The following is a 26,709-nucleotide window of genomic DNA, read 5'->3' as shown; positions in this document are numbered from 1 at the left end:
CCAGGCTTAGCCTGATTCAATTTAAGGTGCTACATAGAGCACACATAACGGGGGCAAGATTGAGCAGGTTCTTTGGAGTGGAGGACAAATGTGGGAGGTGTGGCGGGAGCCCGGCAAACCACGCACATATGTTTTGGGCGTGCCCGGCACTGGAAGGGTATTGGAAGGGAGTGACGGGAGTGATTTCACAGGTGGTGAAGGCCCGGGTCAAACCAGGCTGGGGGTTAGCTCTATTTGGAGTTGCGGAAGAGCCGGGAGTGCAGGAGGCGAAAATGGCCGATGTCGTGGCCTTTGCGTCCCTCGTAGCCCGGCGCAGGATCCTACTCATGTGGAAGGAGGCGAAACCCCCCGGACTGGAGGCCTGGGTAAACGATATGGCAGGGTTTATTAAACTGGAGCAGATAAAGTTTGCCCTGAGAGGATCGGCTCAAGGGTTCACCAGGCGGTGGCAGCCATATCTCGACTACCTAGGGGAACGTTAGAGGGAAGACGGATGACCAGCAGCAGCAACCCAGGGAGGAGGGGGGGGGGGGGGGGGGGGAGGGGGGGAGGCAGTTGAGTATCGGTCAATAAAGTACGAGGTTTTGTTACTTGTATATTATTACTACTATTATTATTGTTAAAAAGTTTAAAAATTTCTGTTTGTTACTGTTATCGTTTTGCTTGTTTTGTAAGCGGGAAAAATGTTGCTCAGGGAAAAAAATTTCAATAAAATATATTTTTAAAAAAAAAGAATGTCAGCTATTAGTCAGTGCCTGTGATTGAAACAGCGCTCAGGAGCTGTCATCACCATTTTAGATTTGGTTCTGGGCATTCTGATGAAAAGATTTTGCTGGGCAGGATGAGGCATCCACTGAGGGCTAATCATTTACTGAAAATGCTCGTAGAGGCAACCTGGGGAAGAGTTTCATGCACGGCATGCTGCATGGTAGGCTGAATTGGAAGTGTTACTCAAATTTTAAAATTTTCCAATCGCACCCGAGGTCAATTAAATAAATTGTGATTAGTGTCTGCATTGGGTCTACGCGGGAGGGAGCACGGCCGGGAGGGTACACGGCAGGTGCTGGGTCCAATGTGGCCTGGCACGAAGTTTAAAGGCAATGCCCAGCTGCTGCTGAAGACAACGGAGGAGCAGAGGGAGCTAATGGCAGCAGCAAGGAGACATACCAGACAGCAGGAAAGTTCAGGCGGGCAGCAAACACCCAGTTCTCCAATGATTGTCTGCGAGCCTTGGTGGAAGTGGTGTCAGCCAGGAGGACCATCCTGATGCCCAGGGATGGAAGGAACAGTCACCCCACCTAACCAAGAGGACCTAGACAAAGGTGGCAGCTAAGGTCAGTGGGGGTGGCCTGGATGGCACACCTGGATCCAGTGCCAGAAAAGGTTCACTGACCTTCTACGCTTGGCAAGGATGAGTTCTGAATGAGCATTGTCCAGTATTGGCGACTGGGGAAGGTGTCGATCAATAAATTGCAAGCAAGCATGTGGGTTTCAGGGAGTCTCCGAACACACGTCTGCCCGTGCATCTCAAGGCTGGAGAGATGGTCCTTAAAAGGTCAAGTGTCCAAAGGGGTGGGAACGTTTTCAATTCTCTCAGATGTGATCTGGGGTGGGGGACAGCATGGTATGTCACTGAAGGTGGAGTGCTGAGTACCCAATGGAGCTCTGCACTTACCTGCAGGAAAAATGGAGCCACAGCAACAAGGAGAGATCTGTCAATGGTGGTGGGGTGCCTAACCTGACGATCCTTACCAGCCACGAGCTGGGAGCCCTGGAGCTCGTGTGCGAGCGGGGAGGGATGTCATCAGGTCATAGAGAGGCTGGCATCTATGAGGAAGGTAAGATCCCAGGTGGCTGAAGCATGACAGGCTGAGAGTGACAGGCTGGGTGTCTCATCCCTCATAAGGACTTACGTGATGCATCAATAACTGAGCCACTAATACCATTGAAGCCAATCACGCCGAGCAGGGTGTCGTGGAAATTGACTGTGTGTGCTATGACTAATAGTTCTGACCAAATGTTTTCATTCCTCAGGTGAGTCATCCACCTGAGTCAGCCAGAAGGCCAACAATCCTTCATTCATTGACACCGGAACAGGTGACAGTGGAACATGTAGCCACAAAACACCCTCTCTCAGCACCAGCACAGATGTAGCACATAGGTAGGCAATTGTTCATTGGTTCGATTGATAGTGCACAGTGAGGGCACATCATGCTTGCTGGAGCAGATAGTGGAGGCAGGGAGTGCCCAGGGCGCTGGCAGTTGGAGCATTGTTGGGGACCAGAACCATGCTGAGTTCGAGGAGGATGATGAGCCTCTGGAGCCGTTAATCAGGTGGCAAATGCCGGATGTCCAACAGAATGCACAGAAAGATCTGGCAGGGATTTCTGAGGGTCTGTGTGCCATGGTCTCTGTCATGGAGGAGTCCTTTGAGAATGAGCACTGCGTTGACCCTTAGCTCCGAGTGCACTGCCTCATTCATCGAGAGAGAGGAGGCTCTCATGGGGAAGCAGCTCCAGGAACAGAATGAGGGGTTCCTGGGGTTGCACTCAGATCCGCAAGCCTCAAGAGGTCACTGCCAGTGTGGGAGGGTGCCAGTCCCTCAGATGAGTGCCCATCCTTCAATGGTGAGTAGGGAGGTGACATCTGGGGTATCAAACTTTATTACTAGGGCAATGATGCTGTAAGGGGTCTTGAAATGGTTAAGTGTGAAGTTGTGCCCATAGGCTATATGGGAGGCATGGTCATGCCCGCTTAGGCGAGAAAAGGCTTGAATCAAGGCCTCCCAGGTATCCTTGCCTCCCTGCAGGTTCCTGATTTCAGCCTCTTTGTATTCATCTTCTGGCTGCCCAGGCTCTGCATCCGAGTCAACATCGGTATCCTCATCTGAGGTGGGTGAAGCAGCATCAGCATCTTCCTGGTCCACTGCTGTCACATATTTCAAAATTGATTAATTTTCAACATTTACAGGAGGTCTTGTGGTGCAGTAGCTAGCAGCCCCGTCTTTGAGGCAAAGTCCCACTCCCAAGACCTCAAGGTCAAGAAAGATGTTTTCATAACACAGCCAAATAAGCTTGAGTATCAATCTGAAAATCCTTCCAACACACGCCAATGACAGAAAGATTGGTAGTCATGTGTTGGAAAGAAAATTTAAACCTCCACCATCATTGTCCATTGCTCCAGACGATAAGAAGCATGTGGAGGTGTATGTTAGGCAGCGACATGGGGCTAATGGGGGGGGGGGGGGGCAGTTCACTCAGTTGGTTGGATTAGATTGTTGGCAACAACATGGGGTTCGATCTCTATCCTGGTTGGAATGGATTCAGGACCTCCTTCCCTGCCCTACCCAGCAGAGAATGGAAGAAAAAGAATAATCATTGTTTATAATACCTGCTTTTCATTAATTAATAAAGAGATGTGAGGAATTTGGATCAAGTTCCTGACTTATAGAAAGAAAGGAGAAAGCTGTTTGCAGTGGCTTAGTGGTAATGTCACTGGACGAGTAATCCAGAGACCTAGGCACTGGGAATGTGAGTTCAACTCCCACCATGGTAGCTGGTGCAAATTAAATTCAATTTTTTATTAATCGGAAAAAAGTTAGTCTACCAGTGACCACAAAACCATGGTTGTTTTAATTTTGAATCACCTGCTGTAATTCTTTTAATCACGTTGAGGTAAACACATCTGTCTCTTTCCCTTTGTCTTTTCGATCTACATTCAGCTTACTAAAGATAGTAACAGATAACTTTATCTCACTATTTCATCCTGTGCTCTTAACTCCTCCCACTCTTGTCTCATTTCATGTGCCTGTGACCTCATTAACACACAATCAGGAAGCACCTTAGGATCGCCCATTTGCAATTCTACTGTAGCTTGATTTTCTACCAACTGTTCAACCACATTAAGCATCACCATTATCTGTGATCCAGCTATATCATTCCCTAGAATGAATTGGATACCTGCAATGGGTAATGTTTCTACCATTCCTGCAATCACTTCTCCCATCTTAGGGGCAGCACGGTAGCACAGTTGCTTCACAGCTCCAGAGTGCCAGGTTCGATTCCCGACTTGGGTCACTGTCTGTGCAGAGTCTGCATGTTCTCCCCATGTCTGCACGTTCTCCCCATATCTCATAACATCCCTTTTCCATTTTGTAAACACGAAAAAACTTTCCCTTCACAGACAAAATCCTTAAACACATCAGCCACCTGCTGTTCACTCTGGCTCTGTACAAGTTGAGCACACATTTACACTCCTTCGTTCACTCCTATTGTTCTTCTCTGTGTACAAACCCCACCAGCTTCTCCTGTTCTCCAGGCTCTGATTTAATTCCTTTCTGAAAACTTATAACTCTAATCGGCTTGCCATTTAACCCCCAACATAATGATTTAGTTTGGCCTACTTTCCTCATCTTTTATTCCCACAGCACTGTCTTCTTTACTTTGGTGTGAAATCATTTTGGAATTTGATTTCCCTCTCTTGCTTAACTGTCTTTTCCCACACGTTCCCATTTTCTATCTTTCCCAGATTTAAAAGTGTGTCGGAAAAAAGACTTTGGCCTATGACCTAATTCATAGTCATCAGCAAATTCTGCAACTTGCCTCGCAGTTTTTTTCTTTTTTTAAATAAATTTAAAGTACCCAATTCATTTTTTCCAATTAAGGGGCAATTTAACGTGGCCAATCCACCTACCCTGCATATCTTTGGGTTATGGGGGCCAAACCCACGCAAGCACGGGGAGAATGTGCAAACTCCACACGGACAGTGGCCCAGGACCGGGATTGAACCTGGGACCTCGGCGCCGTGAGGCAACAGTGCTAACCACTGTGCCACCGTGCTGCCCACTGCCTCACAGTTTTAACTGTTTGTTCCTCCACATGAGTTCTTAACACTGTAGGTAATGAATCTTTGAATTCTTCTTACAGAATTACTTCTCTAAGACAATCATTTTCAAATTCAAGGTCGCGACCCGCAGGTGGGTCGCAGGTGGGTTAGGAGGGTCGTGAAGCCAACAGTTGCGGTGTTCCCGATCGGGAGAAGAAATGCCCAACAGCCGTGACCAGCTTTTAGAATGTCAGCCATCCCGTGCATGAGTGCCCCGTCAGCAGTGCACAGACCCGGAGCCCAGCAAGGCAGACAGCCTCCTCCTGATGTCAACGCGCTGACCCAGAGCAGATTTCTTTGAAAAATTGATGGAGTCTTCTCTCCACAAGTGACGGCAGAGAGCAGATCACGTGCTCTGGTTGCAAGAGAGATTCCTCCATTTTGCAGCTGCCAGCAATGCTGATGTGAGCTCCAGGGCTTCTGGTGAACAACTCATGGAGAAAGAGCTGAAATCGGGACCAAAGCAGTACAAAGATAATTACTTGAGGTATTGGTTCATTAATTGTGCCAGTGCAAATCAGGATGCAAAGCTCATGTGTTTTATATGCAGTGAAGCACTGGCAAATGAAAGATTAAAAGCCTCAAAACTTCAAAGGCATTTGAAGAGTAAACATGACAAGTTCGAGGACAAACCTCTTGTGGTGTAATGTGGTTGTGAAAGGAACTACATAAATGCAAGTCTTTCTTTTCAAGCTTTTGATCGACTTTATATTTCTTTATATGGCCCAGTGTCAATTTTTTTTGATAACGCTCCCGTGAAGAGTCTTCAGATGTTTTACTAGATTAAAGGAGTTATCTGAATGAAAACTGTAGTTGCTGTTATTATACTCGCTCCAGTGGCGTGTTTGTGGCTCTGGTTCCTGACGTGCGTGTCTTGAACGGCTACCTTCACTGTTAGAACTATACCTCAGCAAAGGTCTGTCCTTGAAGGGAAACAAACAGAACATAGCCTATATCAGTGGCCTTCTCCTGCACTGTTCACTTTTTATTGCACAAATGAAATTCCTGCCATGCAACATAGTCAGCTGAACAAAGATGTGTGCAGGTTGAATTCAATCCCGGCCCCATGTCACTGTCCATGTGGAGTTTGCACATTCTCCCTATGGTTCTCACCCCTACAACCCAAAGATGTGCAGGGTAGGTGAATTGACCACACTAAAATTGCCTCTTAATAGGTGGACAGGAGATATGTGGATGCCCCAGAGGCGGGGGTCTCGCTATACGCTGATGATTGATATATATTTCAGACATAACTTGAATATGGGTGAGATGAGGTCTTTGCAATTCAGGCAAGGGGACAGGAGAAGAGATTGGGGGAGATGTTGTTCAAGGTGGTGGGGGGAGACGCTGTTCAAGGTGGTGGGGGGAGCTTGCGATATTTGGGTATCCAGGCGGCATGGGAGTAGGAGCAGTTGCACAAGCTGAATTTGGGTCAGTTGGTAGAACAGAAGAGGGGGGACGTTCGGAGGTGGGATGCGCTCCCGCTGTCATTGACGGCACGAGGTTCCTGTTCATCTTTCATCCACGTGCTTGGTCACCTCCTCAACGAATTCAATAAGACTTGTGAGGCAAGACCTACCCCTCACAAATCCGTGCCGACTATCCCTAATCAAGCAGTGTCTTTCCAGATGCTCAGAAATCCTATCCCTCAATACCCTTTCCATTACTTTGCTTACCACCGAAGTAAGACTAACTGGCCTGTAATTCCCAGGGTTATCCCTAGTCCCTTTTTTGAACAGGGACACGACATTCGCCACTCTCCAATCCCCTGGTACCACCCCTGTTGACAGTGAGGACAAAAAGATCATTGCCAACGGCTCTGCAATTTCATCTCTTGCTTCCCATAGAATCCTTGGATCTATCCCGTCAGGACCGGGGGTCTTGTCTATCCTCAAGTTTTTCAAAATGCCCAACACGTCTTCCTTTCTAACAAGTATCTCCTCGAGCTTACCAGTCTGTTTCACACTGTCCTCTCCAACAATATGCCCCCTCTCATTCGTAAATACTGAAGAAAAGTACTCGTTCAAGACCTCTCCTATATCTTCAGACAATACACAGCCTCCCGCTACTATCCTTGATCGGACCTACTCTCGCTCTAGTCATTCTCATATTTCTCACATATGTGTAAAAGGCCTTGGGGCTTTCCTTGATCCTACCCGCCAAAAATTTTTCATGCCCACTCTTAGCTCTCCTAATCCCTTTCTTCAGTTCCCTCCTGATAATCTTGTATCCCTCCAGCGCCCTGTCTGAACCTTGTTTCCTCAGCCTTACATAAGTATCCTTCTTCCTCTTAACAAGACATTCAACCTCTGTCAGCAATGGTTCCCTCACTCGACCATCTCTTCCCTGCCTGACAGGGACATATATATCAAGGACACGTAGTATCTGTTCCTTGAACAAGTTCCACATTTCAATTGTGTCCTTCCCTGACAGCCTATGTTCCCAACTTATGCACTTCAGTCCTTGTCTGACAGCATCGTATTTACCCTTCCACCAATTGTAAACCTTGCCCTGTTGCACGAACCTACCCCTCTCCATTACTAAAGTGAAAGTCACAGAATTGTGGTCACTATCTCCAAAATGCTCCCCCACTAACAAATCTTATCACTTGCCCTGGTTCATTACCAAGTACCAAATCCAATATGGCCTCCCCACTTGTCGGACAATCTACATACTGTGTTCGAAAAGCTTCCTGGACACACTGCACAGACACCACCCCATCCAAACTATTTGATCTGAAGAGTTTCCACTCAATATTTGGGAAGTTGAAGTCACCCATGACTATTACCCTGTGACTTCTGCACCTTTCCAAAATCTGTTTCCCAATCTGTTCCTCCACATCTCTGCTGCTATTGGGGGGCCTACAGAAAACTCCTAACAAGGTGACTGCTCCTTTCCTATTTCTGACTTCAACCCACACTACCTCAGTAGGCAGATCCTCCTCGAACTGCCTTTCTGCAGCTGTTATACTATCTCTAGTTAACAATGCAACCCCCCCCCCCCCCACCTCTTTTACCATCCCCTCCCTAATCTTATTGAAACATCTATAACTAGGGACCTCCAGCAACCATTTCTGCTCCTCTTCTATCCACGTTTCCGTGATGGCCACCCCATCGTAGTCCCAAGTACTGATCCATGCCTTAAGTTCACCCACCTTATTAGGGGCAGCATGGTAGCATTGTGGATAGCACAATTGCTTCACAGCTCCAGGGTCCCAGGTTCAATTCCGGCTTGGGTTACTGTCTGTGTGGAGTCTGCACATCCTCCCCGTGTGTGCGTGGGTTTCCTCCGGGTGCTCCGGTTTCCTCCCACAGTCCAAAGATGTGCAGGTGAGGTGGATTGGTCATGATAAATTGCCCTTAGTGTCCAAAATTGGCCTTAGTGTTGGGTGGGGTTACTGGGTTATGGGGATAGGGTGGAGGTGTTGACCTTGGGTAGGGTGCTCTTTCCAAGAGCCGGTGCAGACTCGATGGGCCGAATGGCCTCCTTCTGCACTGTAAAGTCTATGATTATTCCTGATGATTCTTGCGTTGAAATATACACACTTCAACCCATCTCTGTGCCTGCAAGTACTCTCCTTTGTCAGTGTTCCCTTCCCCACTGCCTCACTACACGCATTGACGTCCTGAACATCAGCTGCCTTAATTGCTGGACTACAAATCCAGTTCCCATTCCCCTGCCAAATTAGTTTAAACCCTCCCGAAGAGCACTAGAAAACCTCCCTCCCAGGATATTGGTGCCCCTCTGGTTCGGATGCAACCCGTCCTGCTTGTACAGGTCCCACCTTCCCCAGAATGCGCTCCAATTATCCAAATACCTGAAGCCCTCCCTCCTACACCATTCCTGCAGCCACGTGTTCAACTGCACTCTCTCCCTATTCCTAGCCTCGCTATCACGTGGCACTGGCAACAAACCAGAGATGACAACTCTGTCTGTCCTGGCTTTTAACTTCCAGCCTAACTCCCTAAACTCGTTTATTACATCCACACCCCTTTTCCTACCTACGTCGTTGGTACCAATGTGCACCACGACTTCTGGCTGCTCGCCCTCCCCTTAAGGATCCTAAACACACAATCCGAGACATCCCTGGCCCTGGCACCCGGGAGGCAACATACATTCCGGGAGTCTCGCTCGCGACCACAGAATCTCCTACCTATTCCCCTAACCATTGAGTCTCCTATCCTTATTGCTTTTCTATTTCTCCCCCTTCCCTTCTGAGCCAGACTCAGTGCGAGAGACCTGGCCGCTGGGGCCTGCCCCCGGTAGGTCATCCCCCCCCAACAGCATCCAAAACGGTATACTTGTTTTGAAGGGGAACGGCCACATGGGATCCCTGCACTGTCTGCCCATTTGTTTTCTTTCCCCTGACTGTAACCCAGCTACTCTTGTCCTGTACCTTGGGTGTGGTTACCTCCCTGTAACTCTTGTCTATTATCCCTCTGCCTCCCGGATGATCCGAAGTTCATCCAGCTCCAGCTCCAGTTCCCTAACACGTTCTCTGAGGTGCTGGAGTTGGGTGCACTTCCCGCAGGTATGGTCAGCGGGGACACCGGTGGTATCCCTCACCACCCACATCCTACAGGAGGAGCATGCAACTGCCCTAGCCTCCATCCCCTCTTACCTCACAGAATATAGCTGCACTGTGGACCAACTGGATCTCCGCCCTCCGACTCTGCTCCCAGTCAGCTGCACTCTCTGTAAACTCCCGGCTCCCTTCACGGTCTTTGAGGAAATGTAGGAAATGAAATAAAAGGAGCGCCTTACTCCCTCCTCACCTAACTCCCTCAATCACCAAACTCTCGCTATAGCACTCAAATGCACCCAAATTCAACACTCAGTGCAAACTCAGACATGTCAGAAGTATTAATGGTGAGGGTAGTTCCGAGTGCAGAGGTGGCAATCTTTGGTGTGTCGGAAGATCCGGAGCCCAAGAGGCGAGAGAGGCCGATGTCTTGGCCTTTGCCTCCCTAGTGGCTCGGAGCCGAATCTTACTAGGTTGGAGGGACTCGGAACCCAGACCGGGGTATGGGTTAGCAACATGGCGGGGTTTCTCAGACTCGAGAAAACCAAATTCGCCTTGAGGGGATTGCTGCAGGGGTTTGCTCGGAGGTGGCAGCCATTCATTGACTTCTTTGAGGAAAATTAAGCTTTCTTACATAATTGTTTATAATTTTTGAAAATGCCAATAAAAAGATTTTTTTTTTAAAGAAAATTACGCTGTCAGCAGGGAGTGGGGGGGGAGCGAGGCATGGGGGAGTTGACTAAGGTTAGAAAGACCAGTGGAAAGGGGGGGCTGGGGAAAGAGGTCCTGTTTGTGTAAGCCATGTTGGCTGGGATTTGTTACTGGGGGGGGGGGGAAAGGGGGGTTGTTGGTTATATATGTGTTCTTGTTGATGCCTGATGGTTAAAATTGTTAATATTATAAATGCCTTAATAAAATATTTTCCAAAAACAAAATTGCCCCTTAATTGGAAAAAAGAATTGGGCATTTTAAATTAAAAAAAAAGAAAAAACAATCAAAAATCTGTTAGATAACAGGTTGTGGAGGCCAAATCACGGAGTGTCTTTAAGACAGAGATAGTTAGGTTCTTGATAAATACGGGGATCGGGGTTATGGGGAGAAGGCATTGGAATGTTGATGAGAAAAATATCAGCCATAATTGAATTGCGGAGCAAACTCGCTCGGCCAAGTGTCCTAATCCTACTCTTTTGTCTTATGGCGAGTCTGTTCGTTAATTATTTACACATATTTCAGCGGCCATTATGTATTCTTTTTGGAATATTTCTTGTTTGTTGGGAGCTCATAGGTTATGCACCAGTGCTGCATGTGTGATTACTTAACAGTTACTTCCTGGTATTTTGGAACAAATGTTTCATTCATTTCTGGCAAGAATCATCAATTGACCAGCATCATTGTGTCATGTCTCCCATAATAGATAGATCTCCAATGCAATCCGTCAGGGAAAATGTCTCCTAGTAAAATGCTCTCTCCAGACCGCAGGGGTTTGTCAAAAAGCTCTTGCAATAACAGGCACTAGCCTGCAGCCATGATTGACAACAGACATTAGCCAATAGTACCATGATTTAGGAGAATTTTTCTGTAATTGCAAGGCCTTGCTCAACCCACTATTTCCACTCATCATAAATTACTGTCTTAGTCTCAAAATTTATGGCATCATAATCATATCGTAAAGTGTTTTTTGTTTGCCTCAAGGGCCACTTGCTTTCAACTCATAGATCTCCTTTTCTTCAGAGCAACCCTAACAGAACCCTGCTTAGATGAGCAGCAATGAGACTCTAAATTCAGGTTACTTATGATGTAGAGGCAAAAAAATCATTGGCCACATCATCCACTGTGCATTTCACTCTATAAGTGCAGGCCACCAATATTTGCCTTGTGGCTAAGCATATTGGCTATCAACCTCGCTGCCTTGGAGGTTGACCTTTGTCTTAAAGCCAGCATCTTGCTTAACACAAAGAATTTAACAAGGCTGTTGGGTCCAAAGTTTCTCTGGAATATTGAGCACCAAAAGTAACAATCAAAGAATATGCCAAACTATTCACAGCTACACAAACAATTACTGTGTCACTCTCAAACCTGATAGTTGGCTAACTTAGCAAAGGTTGAACAGAATATCGCTGATAAGGAAAGCTTCATTACCACTGAAGCTGCTGGATTGACAAATTTTGTTTTGCAACAAGAATTAACTTTTATTTGTATAGCACTCTATCCTGCCCTCGCTTGTGAAAGTGATTCTAATTAATTATTCGTGAAATGCAGCAATAGAGACTTTTCCCCAGGTAAAGGGGTCAATTATTAGGGGGCATAGGTTTAAGGTGCGAGGGGCAAGGTTTAGAGTAGATGTACGAGGCAAGATTTTTACACAGAGGGTAGCGGGTGCCTGGAACTCTGCCGGAGGAGGTGGTGGAAGCAGGGACAATAGTGACGTTTAAGGGGCATCTTGACAAATACATGAATAGGATGGGAATAGAGGGATACGGACCCCGGAAGTGTAGAAGGTTTTAGTATAGATGGGCAGCATGGTCGGCGTAGGCTTGGAGGGCCGAAGGGACTGTTCCTGTGCTGTACTTTTCTTTGTTCTTTGTTCTAATTTATGTAGGCAGCTATGTCAACTTGCACACAGTAAAATAACTGGGTCATAAAAATAGCCCCAGTGATTTGGCTTGAACTATGTCCTGGCCATCAGGTTAATTAGAGCCTACAAGAACCCAAGTCAAAGTTCGCAGGAACAGTATTTGAAAAACATCTAGGGGATGACCAGAAACTGCTCATAGAAATCTTACTTTTCTGTATGCAACTGTATGGAACTGTATCCAACTACATTTATGGATTTGCTTTAGGCCAGTCTTTGGGCACTCATGTTGGTGACTCCAATGACCCAGTTCTTTATTATATGCTCCTTAATAACCATTTACACCACAAGAATTCACCAGTAGAAAGCAGTTCTTTCCTGATTACTCTGTCCTGTGGAAAATGACTAACTGGATTAGGGGCAGCACGGTAGCACAGTGGTTTGAACAGTTGCTTCCAGGTCCTGGGTCACTGTCTGTGTGGAGTTTGCTTGTTCTCCCCATGTCTGCGTGGGTTTCCTCCGGGTGCTCCGGTTTCCTCTCTCAGTCCAAAGATGTGCAGGTTAGGTGGATTGGCTATGCTAAATTGCCCTTCGGTTAGGCGGGGTTACTGGTTTACGGGGATAGGGTGGAGGTGTGGGTTTAAGTGGGGTGCTCTTTCCAAGAGCTGGTGCAGACCTGATGGACCAAGTGGCCTCCTTCTGCACTGTAAATTCTATGATTCTAAATAATCATATACTGTGCTAACTATTGACAGTCTGATGCCTATTCCTATTTGGATACTCCCAGTTTATGTTGGGTTGAGTGAAATCAGTCATGATTGCATCATTATTGTCAGTACACACACACACCTTATTTGTCATCGAATGTTTTTATCCTGCCTGTGGGTCTTGGGGCTCTGATTATTAAACCTACCCTATGCATACTTGTCAATTCATGCCAGACTTTTGCTTTCTGCCCTCCCTTGGAATTAAATTTAACTTCATTCACTTTCAAACAACCTTGAATGCACAGAGCGACCCCTTCTAACATTCCTACCATTTCTCTCTTTTCTGAATGTATCCCTTCATCGTCAGTTGTTTCTGAATATACTTCCAACTGAAACAGCCAAAGTATTTTTATTTTATCTTAAATACCTTTCATTTTTTCACAGAAGGACACCATTTGGCCTATCATGCATCTATAAAATGCTGTCCAATTTGGTCCCACACCGCAGCTTTATTCTCAGAACCTTCCAAATGAGTCCTCTTTAAATACATGTCCAGTTGTCTTTTGAAAGTTTCTATGCAATCTGATTCCATCACTACTTCAGGTAATGCATTCCAGATCATAATAATCATCCTCTTCCTTTCTCCTCACTTATTTTCTATTTTTGTTGCCAATTAGTTTCTCTGGTTTCTGACCATTTACTAACTCAAAGGGAAATGTTTATCAGCTATGCATTTATTTGTTACACCTGATTTGATTTTCACTTTTGCGTTTTTTTTTACTTTGGTTTGGAATTTTATATTTAGACCTTTTTTATTGCTAATTTATGTACAGCTGCTTTTGAAATCCTCAGTGAGTACAGTATAATGCACATACTGCAGCCAAAAGCCTCAATGGAAAAGTTCCCACTGAATTTGGCACTGGACACAAGCCACTTTATCCCACCCAAAGGCATGGTTAGATGAGGCATGGAACTTCAGAACAACCACATGCAGCTTGTAAGATGTCAATTGACCACCTGTCTCTGCTGTTTTAAAATGGTTAAGACCATAAGATATAGGAGCAGAATTAGGCCACTCGCTTGCGAAAGTGATTCTTTTTTTTTCCTTTTCTTTTTTAAAATAAATTTAGTGTACCCAATTCATTTTTCCAATTAACGGGCAATGTAGCACGGCCAATCCACCTAGCCTGCACATCTTTGGGTTGTGGGGATCGAACCTGGGACCTCGGCGCCGTGAGGCAGCAGGGCTAACCCACTGCGCCACCGTGGTGCCCCCAAGAAAGTGATTCTTATTAATTATTCTTGAAATGCAGTAATTTATATAGGCAGTGGTCATACACAACTTGAGAATGCTGAAAGCTTCAAGAATACCTTCTGGGCACAATATCATAGCAGATGCTTTTACATTTGGAAATTTGAGATTTGTAGGGTACTGTGGTAGCTCGAGACATGCACTGGAGGCTTCCAGTAGTAAACAAAAGGATCTTATTTATGCAAGAGAAAGGCAGTTCGATAACAGGCACAGAACACTATACAACAGGTCTTTACCTTCAGCTCCCTGGTCCACACTGAACAGGGTCCTACTCCCAGGGCTCTATGCAAACTCCCCATTGGCCAGAGTTTGTGGGTACCATGTGATTGGACCCAAGCTGGTCACATGGTCAGTGGAACTTGTGACCTTAAAGGGGCCACCCTACCACATCACTCTCCCCCACCCACCCCCCCCCCCCACCCAGCCCATTAATACACTTCCCCATAACTATGTACAAAAGTCACAATTGTTAGCGGACAACCGAGGAGTCGATCAGAAAGTCAATCAGTCCGGAGCCGGGTCCTCCTGGACCTCCGAAGCCCAACCAGGTACTCGGCACTGATTTGTGCGATTGGATGGTCCACAATCGATGCCACTTCAGGCAGGCCAACTTCCACAAGGGGCAAACCAGCCACCACCCTTGACAGACACAGTTGGTTGAACAGAAGTGGGAGGCCCTGGCTTCCCTTGGCTGGAACAAATATAGGAATATTCACGGTGCTCGTAGGACTTGTCAACTACACGTTGCGGGCCACCAGCTCTTGACTCCTCAGCTGCTTCTTAATGGACTTCCCGTTAACATAGACCACATAAGACACAAGCCCAGACCGGGCCACAAACCTTCTAACTACTGCGAACCTGCTGTGAAATTACAGTCCAAAAAAACTCTCTCTGCTCTGACCGCTGACTCTTCTGGGAGGCCTGATGTGCCTCCATCCTCCCCACCAAATTTACAAGGTACAATCGTGTTCTCAATCACTGGCCCATGAGCAACTCAGCTGGTGTGACCCCTGTGGCTGCATGAGGGGTTGAGTTGTAAAACAGCAAAATATTAGTCAACTTCTGGCAAAGTGGTTTATCTGACTGGTTTTTTATGGCATTCTTGAAAGTTTGAATTTTCAAGACTGCTCGATTCAGACTGTTCGACGTTGGATGATAGGAGGCTCGTATGCCATTTGTTCTCACAAAATGCTGGAAATCATCACCGGTGAAGGGCGCAGCACTGTCCAAATTAATTGCCTCTGGAAACCCATGAACAGCAAACACATGGCACAAAGCCTCGGCCGTGGCTGCTGATGTTATGGTCCCCATCTCCTGGACCGATAACCACTTTGAGTGGACATCAACCAGCAACAAAAACCTTGCCGAAAAACGGGCCCGCATAATTCACGTGAACCCTGATCCACGGGCAACCTGGCCACTCCCAAGTATGAAGTGTGGCAGAAGGCAGCAAAGATTACGGCACTTAGCAAGGGTGAACTGTTCTGTGACCTCTTCAATGGCCTTGTCTAATCCTGCTGACCAGACATAACTGCACCTCAACATCTTCACCTGCACCTTTGTCTGCCCTGGGTGGGAGCTGTGTAACTCATGAAGGAGGTGCCACCTCGCATGAGATGGGGTGACCACCTGTGATCCCCAGAGAATCACGCCGTCTTCACATGATAACTAGTCTTGACGAGTGAAGTAGGGCCTTAGCAGTTCAAACTTCTCGTATCACCAGCCAGACTGTACCATTCGTTTGGCCTTTGAAAGAATACCATCTCTTTGAATCCAGCTGTGGATGTGCCTCGTGGACACTGGCAGGGTGTCTAGGAGGTTTAGGGTACAATGTTCTCCTGGGGTACCGGTGATGGCGGACTTAACACATCCGCATTAGCAATTATGTGTCCCAGGTGCTGAAAAGTATAGTTGTAAGCTGCCAATAATAGGCCCAATGCTACACCCTGGCTGAGGCTATGGGCGATTTGGGCTTGTCTTCCCTTAAGTCCAGAAAAGACTTGTGGTCAGTCACTATGCCGAACCATTGACCATATACACACTGGTGGAATTTCTTCACAGTGAATGTAATCGCCAAACCCTCCTTCTCAAACTGGTATGGTCAATTATCAAGCAAATTACTGCGGATGGTTGAATCTAAAACCAAAGCTCTGACAAAGGGTCATCTGGACTCAAAACGTTAGCTCTTTTCTCTCCCTACAGATGCTGCCAGACCTGCTGAGGTTTTCCAGCATTTTCTCTTGGGCATGGTTTAATTCTGCTTCAGAAAGTGAAGCAAAGGCAATAGGGCGTTCTGCACCTTCTCTCAGTTTGTGGGATAAAACAGCTTCTATACCGTCTGGTGATGCATCGCATGTCAGCACTGTGGGTGTCCACGGATCAAAATGCACCAAGAGGTTTCAAGATTGCAATGCTTGTTTCATGATTTGGACGGGCTTCCTTTTGAGACTCTTTCCATTGCCACTGTTGATTCTTCCTTAAAAGTAGGTGCAAGGTGCCAATGTTGTGGCTAGATTTGAAATAAACATTCCATAGTAATTGACCATACCAAGAAAGGATCCAAGCTTGCTGACATTTTTGGATGAAGGGACATCTCGTATGGCCTTGACCTTTTCTTCCAAAGGGTTCAACCCAGTCACATTGATGTAAAATCCTAGCAATGTCACTTCAGATGCCATTTTTCACATTTAGATGACTCCATGTCGTGGAAATCATAATAAAGACAAATTCCTCGAGGTTCGATTTAAGGAAATTTATTTACACAAATATACTTGTGGAGAGAGAGTGTTACAGCTGCAAAGCCAAGGCACTGCACTCTGAGTTATGCAGTCAAAAACCATTATATTTATAGGTTGAAATAAACAACTTTGAAGAGATAAAGCTTGGGAACATACGCAAGAGGAAATATGAATGTTTTGCCTTTGGTTTAAAAACAATTCGAGGATGCATTTTGTTGTCCTTCGGAAGAACAACTTATTATCATAATAAGGCCAGTACCACATACTAAGCAGTATTTGGTTTACATTACTTGACCTCCTTATTTTCGCTCAAAAGTAGTGTTAAAATATAGTTAATATTCCCAGCATGCTTCTAAATTGCTAACTCATTAACTTCCCTTCCACACTCCAGTATCACAAAACCCCATTAATACTTTCTCTAAGCTGGCCACATGTTCTTCTGGTGTAGGGCCAGTGACTAGCACATCATCAACGTATCACCTTGGGTTTCCCCTGGAGGAGATTTTCCATTGTGTGCTGGAAGATAGCACAAGCTGAAGAGATTCCAAACAGCAGGTTACTGGAAGAGGCCTTTGTGGGTATTGCTTGCAGCAAGCTTCTGAGACTGCTCATCGAGCTCTCGTTGCAGTAGGAGAGACTGAGGTCCAACCTTAAATAATGCCCCCCCCCCCCCATCCCCCCATGTGCTTGACGTTGAGGTCTTCAATTCGGGGATTTGGATACCGATTGACCTGGGCAGCCTGGTTTATGGTCATCTTATGACCACAAATCCATATCATAGAATCATATAATCCCTAAAGTGTAAAAAAGAGACAAGTAAATGGTGCTGAATACCTCCTTGGTTCAGCACGAGCATGTTCACCTTTGAATCAAACAGCTATTGGTGGATGGTGGAGGTGTGGGAGGGGCCAACGAATCACCCGCACATGTTTTGGAGTTATGAAAAATTGGGAAGATTCTGTGTGGGAGTGTTGCAGTCTTAGCTAGGATAGGGTAGGAGGAGGTGGACCCGGGCCCTTTTGGTGTCGATATTTCAGAGAAGCCGGAGCTCATGGAGAGGTGGAAGGCCGATGTTGTGGCCTTCGCCTCTCTGATTGCATGGCGGCAAATTTTATTGGAGTGGCAGTCGGCATCGTCACCGGGAGCAGTGGCTTGGCTGGGTGACCTGTATGACTTCCTTTGGTTAGAGAAGATAGAATATGAGTTAAGAGGCTCTGCAGGGGGGGTTTCAGAAGAGGTGGGGGTTGTTTGTGACCATGTTTGAGGAGCTGTTCGCCGTGTGGGGGGGGGGGAAGGAGGGTGAAAAAGGGGAGGAAATTTGTACTGACTGTATAGTTGATTGCTGGGAAGTATGTTTCCTGGGGTGTTTATGTGTTATAACTTGTTTTAATACATGTTGGTAATAAAATATATTTTCTAAGAACTATGTAAATGTAGTTCCCGACCATGATGGGCGGGATCCAGATTGTGACTTCTCATGAGGTACCGTTAGATCATGTGAGGAGCGGCGAGCCGGTAAACCACACGAAAGGCCTCTTGCGAGATTTACTTGCCACGTCACTTCCTGAGTGTGGCGCAATGAGGCCGTTAGGTACTCCCACGGATTTCCTACTCCAGACATAGAATCATAGAATTTACAGTGCAAAAGGAGACCATTTGGCCCATCAATTTTGCACCGACACACTGAAGGAGCATCCTACTTAAGCCCACGACTCCACCGAATCCCCATAACCCAGTAACCCCACATCACCTTTTGGACACTAAGGAGCAATTTAGCATGGCCGGTCCACCTAATCTACACATCTTTGGACTGTGGGAGGAAACCGGAGCACCCGGAGGAAACCCACGCAGACACAGGGAGAAAGCAGACAGTATTAAGCAGTTACACAAGCTCCACATGAAATGCATTCAGAACATCATGGGCATCAAATGGGAAGTGCCTAACAGTGAGGTAACTCAAAGAGCAACAATGTCTGGAATTGAAGCATTCATCATCAGAGCTCAGCCCAGATGGAGTGGACAACTACGGTGTTTTTCAAACTTTTTTTCCCTGGACCCACTTTTACCAACCACTGACCTTCGGGACGCATGCCAACCTTCGTAACCCATATCGGCCAACCTTCACGCCCCACACTGACCGTCCTTCACGACCCATACCGGCCGACCTTTGTGGCACACCAATATTGCCTACCTTTAATGCAACAGGTGAATCTGCTTGGTCCTCACAAACTCACTTGCATTGTCGTTCAATGTTACATTCCTGCTGAGGACTTCATAATAAGTTCTCGCTGCACCCTTTTAAAAAGAAACAAGACGTTTGTCCTCGAACTCACCATGGTTAGTCTTCAAATGCCTTTGAAGTTTTGAGGGTTTAAAACTTTCATTTGCCAGTACTTCCCTGCATATAACACACATGGGCTTTGCATCCTGATTTGCATTGACAAAATTAACAATGCCATACCTCATTGTTTCTCGGCCTTTTGGCTAAGATAAGCATGAGGTCAGGTGTAATGCCTGGATCTGGTATGTCTCTCTTGTGGGGACCATGAATTGGATTCAATTTGAATTGGTTTTAGGAGCTGGCAAGGAGCTGGATTAGGGGGTTTGCCCCTGTCCACACTCTGAGCTCTGGCTTTGTAACTCTGATAAAGTCATTAAAAAAAACAATGCCATACCTCAAGAAATCATATTTATACTGCTTTGTTCCTGATTTAAGTTTCTTCCTAATTGTTTGTTTACCAGAAGCCCAGGTGCTCTGGATACAGCTCACATCAGCACGGCTTTGTCCTGCCATGGACTCTCCTGGGAATTTCTCTCCAGCAGATTCAGTTGTGAGACCCTGGCCTGTTTGTGTCTCTGGCCCTCTTTTCCTTCATTTTTTACCTATTTATTTATTTATTTATTAAATTTAGTGTACCCAATTCATCTTTTCCAATTAAGGGGCAATTTAGCGTGGCCAATCCACCTACCCTGCACATCTTTGTGTTCTGGGGGCGAAACCCACGCAAACACGGGAGAATGTGCAAACTCCACACGGACAGTGACCCAGAGCCGGGATCGAATCGGGACCTCGGCACCGTGAGACAGTAGTGCTAACCACTGCACCACCATGCTGCCCCCTCTCTTCCTTTATTACAAAATTTACCTTCTTCGGTTCTTTACACAGTCCTGTTGCTTGTTTGCTGGCAGCCTAAAAATGGAGGAACATCAGCGTACGGGGCGCGTGACCTGCTCTCTGCAGTCACTTCTGGCAGGAAGACTCCATCGATTTTTTTTAAAAATCTGGTCCTGGGACAGAGTACTGATGTCAGGAAGAGGCGATCTGCCCCGCTGGGCTCCCGCCTGTGCACTCTTGGATCTGGCTGTGGGGCTGCATGCGCCGGATGGCCGGACACTGAGGAAAATGCGAAAGGAAGAACTACATACAAGTAGGCACGGTCATGTATTCACAACTGAAACTTGGACTCATCGAAAGCAAACCTCAGGAAATGCAGCATGTCTACTGCTGACAAAGGGGCGGCACGGTGGCGCAGTGGTTAGCACTTCTGCCTCACGGTGCGGAGGACCAAGGTTCGATCCCTACCCCATGTGGAGTTTACGCATTCTGCCCGTGTCTGCGTGGGTCTCACCCCAGTAACCCAAAAAGATGTGCAGGGTAGGTGGATTGGCCACGCTAAAATGCCCCTCAATTGAAAAAAAAAGAATTGGGCACTCTAAATTAATTTTTTAAATGTCTATCACGAACAATGAGAAAAATGCATAAGAAAGAACTACTTGGGGAGCGATCTCAACTAGGCAATGTTTCCTTCCAGCAAAACAGCAAAATACAGCCAGCTCAGGAGAAAGGGCCGGGCAATACTGGCAAAAATCAGACAATTCATCCTTGCCTAAACTCCACAGCCATGTTAGAATGCACATTAGATGACTCTACGGTCATGTTTTATAATTTTAACAGCAAATTCTGGCCCATTTCTAGCAAATGAAAAGGTGAGTGAGAGGAAGTATATTGTGAGTAGAGGGCACCTGATTGAATTTTGACAATTGGAAATTCAATGAATGTGAATAACAGACAAGGCAAGTGCCCCTTTAAAAATCTGATTGGTCGACTGTGGGACAGTACAACACAAACCGGGTTAATGTACTGCTTACAGATATGTTATTGGTAATGCTTCAGAGGAGATAGTCTATTCAACAAGTGTGTACACAATAAGGCTAAATGGTAACAAAGGTGAAATGTTTGCCTGGAACCAAACGCATCAGTTATCAGTGCATTGTGGTGTTGACCTCTCCTCTTTGATGAACTAATTTCAAAGAGACCACTCAAGGTGTGCTCACAATTTTCTTCCTGTTTAAATTATAAAATGGAAAAAAAATTATATTTTTAACACTTAAGATAATCTCTCAACCCACTTCCTAGAAAATGTCCACCACGATTTAAACAAAATGAATATTACACTCTGTGAGTTTGAGATTTGAAGGCTGATGTTTCTAGATTAAATATTGTTTTAATTGACCTGTTTTCCCCTTTCCAATTCCTTTTTAATGTTTTGAATCCTTGCTGGGTATGTTTCCATCGAGAACAGGAAGCTGGCTGTTTTAATTTCTAGACACGACTGAATTATCTGATCTCTGCCTCCGGGTTACAAAAAGAGAATGAAAGCCAAGGTCCCCATATATATTGTTGTCCAGCGATTCTTAAGAGAAAGCAAAAATTTGGCGATATGAGAGGAGGACTCGATTTGCATTGTTTGTGATTCATTCCATGGTAAGATGCCAACTTTGGAGACTCTCTCAAATATATAATGACCACTCACAAGAGATTGTGAAAGGTTATGGGTCCTTGTGGAATAGTCCCCCAGTGTGCAGCGCAGTCAATGCCTTTAAAAGTGGAGTGAATTGAGAAAAATTGCTTTGTGAAGTACGGTAAAATAGTCTATTTGACATCCTGAATAGCTCAGTAAAGGAGAGTACCACTAGTATGAACCTGGAAACCAGGATCACAGGTTCTACTCTTGGCCTATGCAGCTTTAGATATTTATCAGTATTGGGGTTGCAACAGCTGACCTAAGTACCCTGGATTAGACAGAAAACATGATCAAGCAACAATTCCTGATTCTGAACATTTCCAAGTGCCCTTCACTGATCTGTCTCACAGAAAGTGCATACTTGCAAATTCAGAAGGATAGGATTAACTGCATCAGTACTGATCTTACTGATTAGCAGCCTGCCAACACTCACCTTCTCCTGTTTCAGTTCTCTAAAGGACTCTCATGACAGCGATTCACGAAAGTTTTAAAAAAAATAATTCAAATCAAAACAGAGAAGTTGCCCAAACAGTGGCAGATTCTGTGGTGAGATTAAAAATCCAAGCTTGGGCCAATAAATTAGTACCTTGCTACCCTCTTTTAGGTCATCCTACAGCAAGATGAATGACTGGGATGAATAATCCAGTAATGATTTTAAGTATCAATTGCAATTGAATAGAACCACTCTAAATTGTCCCTTATTTGGAAAAAAAAACAATTGGCTACTCTAAATTAAAAAAAAAAACCTCTTAACAATTTTAAACAGTACACAAAACTGTCCCCTATATTTTTCACATTGCTCCAGTAGTGCATTATGTTTCTACTTGATTTTTAAAAATAAATTAAATATGGAAATGCTTTGAAAGATTATGCTAATCTTAATCACTCTGTTGAAAATAACCAGGGAATGTTTACAGGCGAATACTTAAAAAAAAAAAAATTTTTTAGAGTACCCAATTCTTTTTTTTTCCAAATTAAGGGGCAATTTAGCGTGGCCAATCCATCTACCCTACACATCTTTTGGGTTATGGGGGCGAAACTCACGCAAACACGGGGAGAAAGTGCAAACTCCACACCGACAGTGACCCAGAGCCGGGATCGAACCTGGGACCTCGGCGCTGCGAGGCAGCAGGGCTAACCCACTGCGCCACCGTGCTGCCCTTACAGGCAAATACTTGTGGGGCCCAATCTTTTCTGACCACAGTCTTACGCTTCTAACAGGACTAGTTTAGAGGAGATTTGAATTTACAATTGGAATCGCAAAGTCGGTAGCCATTACCTTTCTTCAGCCATAAATGCTATATTGCCCTTCTGAAGGGAAATCAGGGATGGGCAATGACCCTAGCCAACAAGGCTCATATTCCTTGAATGAATAAAAAAGATTGCAAAGTCAATTGTTCAGAATTTGTATGTGTTTTCCATATCTGTCATGCATTTCTTATTTGCAACATTGCAGATCAGAATAAGTGCTTGTTGTCCATTTAAGAGACTGTAGAGTAAATGGTCAACGTCAAAAGCATGCATGATGTTAATATAGTAATCATGTCAGATCACATGACTGAGTATTAAGAAAGATCTTCAAGGGAGCAGAAGCTCTTATTGCGTGTAGAGGTCCAAATGTGTAAATACTCGTTGTAAATAAATACCTCTGGTTAAAAAAAATTATAGACTCGAGCAGTATACTATTGGGAGATGAGACAATCCCCAAGACCCATCTAAACCTGTAACATAGCAAAACATGGGGGCAACAGGTGAAAGACCCAGAAAAGACTGAAAGAAGCTACAGGGCTGGAAGGAACAGAGAACCTCGCAGGAAGGACTAAAGAAAAGACTCAAGAAGACATCAGAAAAGAGCAGCAGTGGTAGCACTGCAGTCTCACGGTGCCGAGGTCCCAGGTTCGATCCCGGCTCTGGGTCACTGTCTGTGTGGAATTTGCACATTCTCCCCGTGTTTGCGTAGGTTTCACCCCCACAACCCAAAGATGTGCAAGCTAAATTGCCCCTTAATTGGTAAAAATGAATTTGGTACTCTAAATTTATTATCAGAAAACCGTGGGAGCAGGAGAGGCAAGCTGTGATACAAGCACAGAGACTGACAGCAATGAGCACAAGTGCGACAGAGCATTCAGCAATGAAGAAGCAAGATCAAAATGCAAGAACAATTCCAGCGTTCTCAAAAGCACCGAATCCACTCCTCGAATCATTTCAGGGAGCACAGCAGGCCCAGAAGATTGTTAGCTGGAGAAAAAGATTCACAAGGTGCAAAACCACATCAAGATTACATTAAAAGAGACAAGAAAGACCAGGGGCGCGATTCTCCGACCCCCCGCCGGGTCGGAGAATCGCCGGGGGCTGGCGTGAATCCCGCCCCCGCCGAATTCTCCGGCACCGGATATTCGGCGGGGGCGGGAATCGCGCTGCGCCGGTTGGCAGGCCCCCCCCCCCCCCCCCCCGCCGATTCTCCGGCCCTGGATGGGCCGAAGTCCCGCTGCTACGATGCCTGTCCCGCCGGCGTGGATTAAACCACCTCTCTTACCAGCGGGACAAGGCGGCGCGGGCGGGCTCCGGGGGGGCATGGGGCGATCTGGCCCCAGAGGGTGCCCCCACGGTGGCCTGGCCCGCGATCGGGGCCTACCGATCAGCGGGCGGGCCTGTGCCGTGGGGGTACTGTTTTCCTTCCACTTTTGCCACGGTCTCCACCATGGCGGAGGCGGAAGAGACTCCCTCCACTGCGCATGCGCGGGGATGCCGTGAGCTGCCGCTAACGCTCCCAAGCATGCGCCGCCCGGCAATGTCATTTCCGCGCCAGCTGGCGGGGCACTTCCGCCAGCTGGCCGGGGGGGGGAAATCAGTCCGGCGTGGGCCTAGCCCCTCAACGTTAGGGCTCGGCCCCCCAGGATGCGGAGGATTCCGCACCTTTGGGGCGGCGCGATGCCCGACTGATTTGCGCCGTTTTTTGCGCTGGTCGGCGGACATCGCGCCGATACCGGAGAATTTCGCCCCAGGTCAGTAGTTTAGTTTATGCTGTAGGAACTTATGCTGATGATATGATAGCAAGGCAGGGGGTTGGTGAGACTTCTAGTTTCTTAATACGAAGTCCTATAAGTTACAAACTGTCAGAACTTTATAATTGGGAAGGCTAAATTTAACAGAGGAAATCGACTGCAGGAACTACAGAGGGATTTTGCTGCTGTCGGCCACAGGGAAGGTCATTTCAAGAGTCCTCTGTAATCACCTTCCCCTTGTGGTTGAAGAGATCCTAATGTGCATTCTGCCCACTAAAGACATTCATAGATGGTTATTCTGGTCAAACAACCTCTCTATAATGATTTTAAAAGATAATTGATTAGTTAATGTCTGGATAAACTGTGGCTATTGTTTTATGGCCTCGGTGAATAAGTTCTGTAATGTCACAGCCTTTAACTCCCGAATAATCCATCCTCCATCTTAATGATACCTTCCATATAGCTATTGTCCCGGTAGATTTTCTGTCACCATTTGAAAGGTAGCTTTATAGAGATGCAAATGGTGAGGTCCAGTACAGTTTCAATAAATCTTTTGAAGTAGTTCTTGACTTAGCAGGTGTGAAATTCCACAAGAGGTTGTCTTGATGTACCAACTATAATTCACATGGGAAACTTACAGAAACCGAGCACTTGTAATGCTCAATGTCAGATGACTTGTGGCAGTCATCGTAAGACAGAGCCTTTGTTCACTTTTCAAACGTATTTTTTAAGCAGTTAAATGTATGTTTGATCAGCCAATGAAATCAAAGATTAATATCACACTTGCACAAGTCACATAATTGTGACAGCTCTGGTTGCTGTGTGTCAGTGATTTTGCAGTCTCAGTGTAAATATATCCTCTGGTTGTGTGTTAGTAAATGTGTCATTAAACTACAAACATGTTCACTATCTTGTGTGAGCTGGTGATATGGAAGACACTGTCTGAACAGTTCTGCTGGATTCTGTAAGCCAGTAATATTGAACTTATGAGTTAGTGTTATTATAATCACAGTATTAATATTTGCTCTAGTTGCTGTGTGTTCATGATGTTGCAATTATAGTATGAAAAAAATTATCTGGTTGCTATGTGAGTTATTGTAAACCTGATATGAACATTTCCTATGCTCGCAATAATGATATCTGAGTAATATTGGAATCACAGTATAAACATTTCCTGTGATTGTTATGGATTAGTGAAATAGTGATATTGTGATTAACATCAGAACATTTCCGTTGGTTGCTGGGTATAAGTAATGTAATTACAGTATGAGTCTTCCTCTGGTTGTTATGTGCCAGTGATATTGAACAGTGTATGAAGATTTGCTCTGGTTTCTATGCTTCAGCGACATGAATATTTTCTGTGGTTGCAATATGACAGTAATTTGTAACATATGGTATGATTATTTCCTCTGGCCACCATGTGAAACATATTATAAACACAATATCAACATTTGCTCTAGTTGCTATGTGAAAGTCACAAATCGCAGTACCAAAGATTCCTGTGGTTGCTATGTGTATGTGATATATATACAATATGAACATTTCCTCTTGTTGATGTGTGTTCACAATGCTGTAATCATAGTTTGAAAAGTTTGTCTGGTTGCTTAATTTTGGTCATATTATAATAATTGGATGAACTTTCTCTCTTTACAACGTGTTGGTGATATTGAAATAACGCTATCAACATTTGCTCTATTTCTTCTGCGCAAGTGATATTGGTTTCGGGGCTGGTTTAGCACAGTGGGCTTGTAATACAGAACAATGTCAGCAGCGTGGGTTCAATTCCCGTACCAGCCTCCCCGAACAGGAGCCGGAATGTGGCGACTCGGGGCTTTTCACAGTAACTTCATTGAAGCCTACTCGTGACAATAAGCGATTATTATTATTGTTATATTGTCAACACAATATCAATATGTCCTGTAGTTGCTATTGTTGCTGCTATTGTAAACAGTGCATAAGCATTTAAGCTGGATACTATACGGAAACGATAATCTCAGTATGTATATTTCCTGTAGTTGCTGTTTGTTGTGCATATTGTAATTTGTTATAGTTTCTATGTTTTGTAATGTTTGAAACACAATATAAGTATTTCCTCACATTGTTAATAATAATATTTTTTTAATAACAATTATTATTATTATTAAGGCGGCAAGGGTTAACAGCT

General features: G+C 45.5%; 1 protein-coding gene across 5 annotated transcripts in view; it reads left to right on the top strand.

Annotated features, from left to right (window-relative positions):
- LOC140396159 (prickle-like protein 1) overlaps window positions 1-26,709 on the top strand; it is a 225,527-nt gene that overhangs the window by 58,550 nt on the left and 140,268 nt on the right. Inside the window, exon 2 of one of the 5 annotated variants that reach the window (XM_072484397.1) lies at window positions 13,130-13,288. The exons of 3 other annotated variants lie outside the window; for them this stretch is intronic. In XM_072484397.1, coding sequence (XP_072340498.1) covers window positions 13,234-13,288 — 55 coding nt within the window. In that variant the 5' untranslated portion in view covers window positions 13,130-13,233. Of the gene's footprint in view, window positions 1-13,129; window positions 13,289-26,709 lie in introns of those variants that run through there. One more of the 5 variants, XM_072484402.1, reaches the window with a different exon arrangement.

This window comes from Scyliorhinus torazame, chromosome 19, assembly GCF_047496885.1.
Source record: "Scyliorhinus torazame isolate Kashiwa2021f chromosome 19, sScyTor2.1, whole genome shotgun sequence".
NCBI classification, from domain to species: Eukaryota; Metazoa; Chordata; class Chondrichthyes; order Carcharhiniformes; family Scyliorhinidae; genus Scyliorhinus; species Scyliorhinus torazame.
The sequence above is the reverse complement of the archived record's forward strand: the minus strand, read 5'-3'. Positions and strand labels throughout refer to the sequence as shown.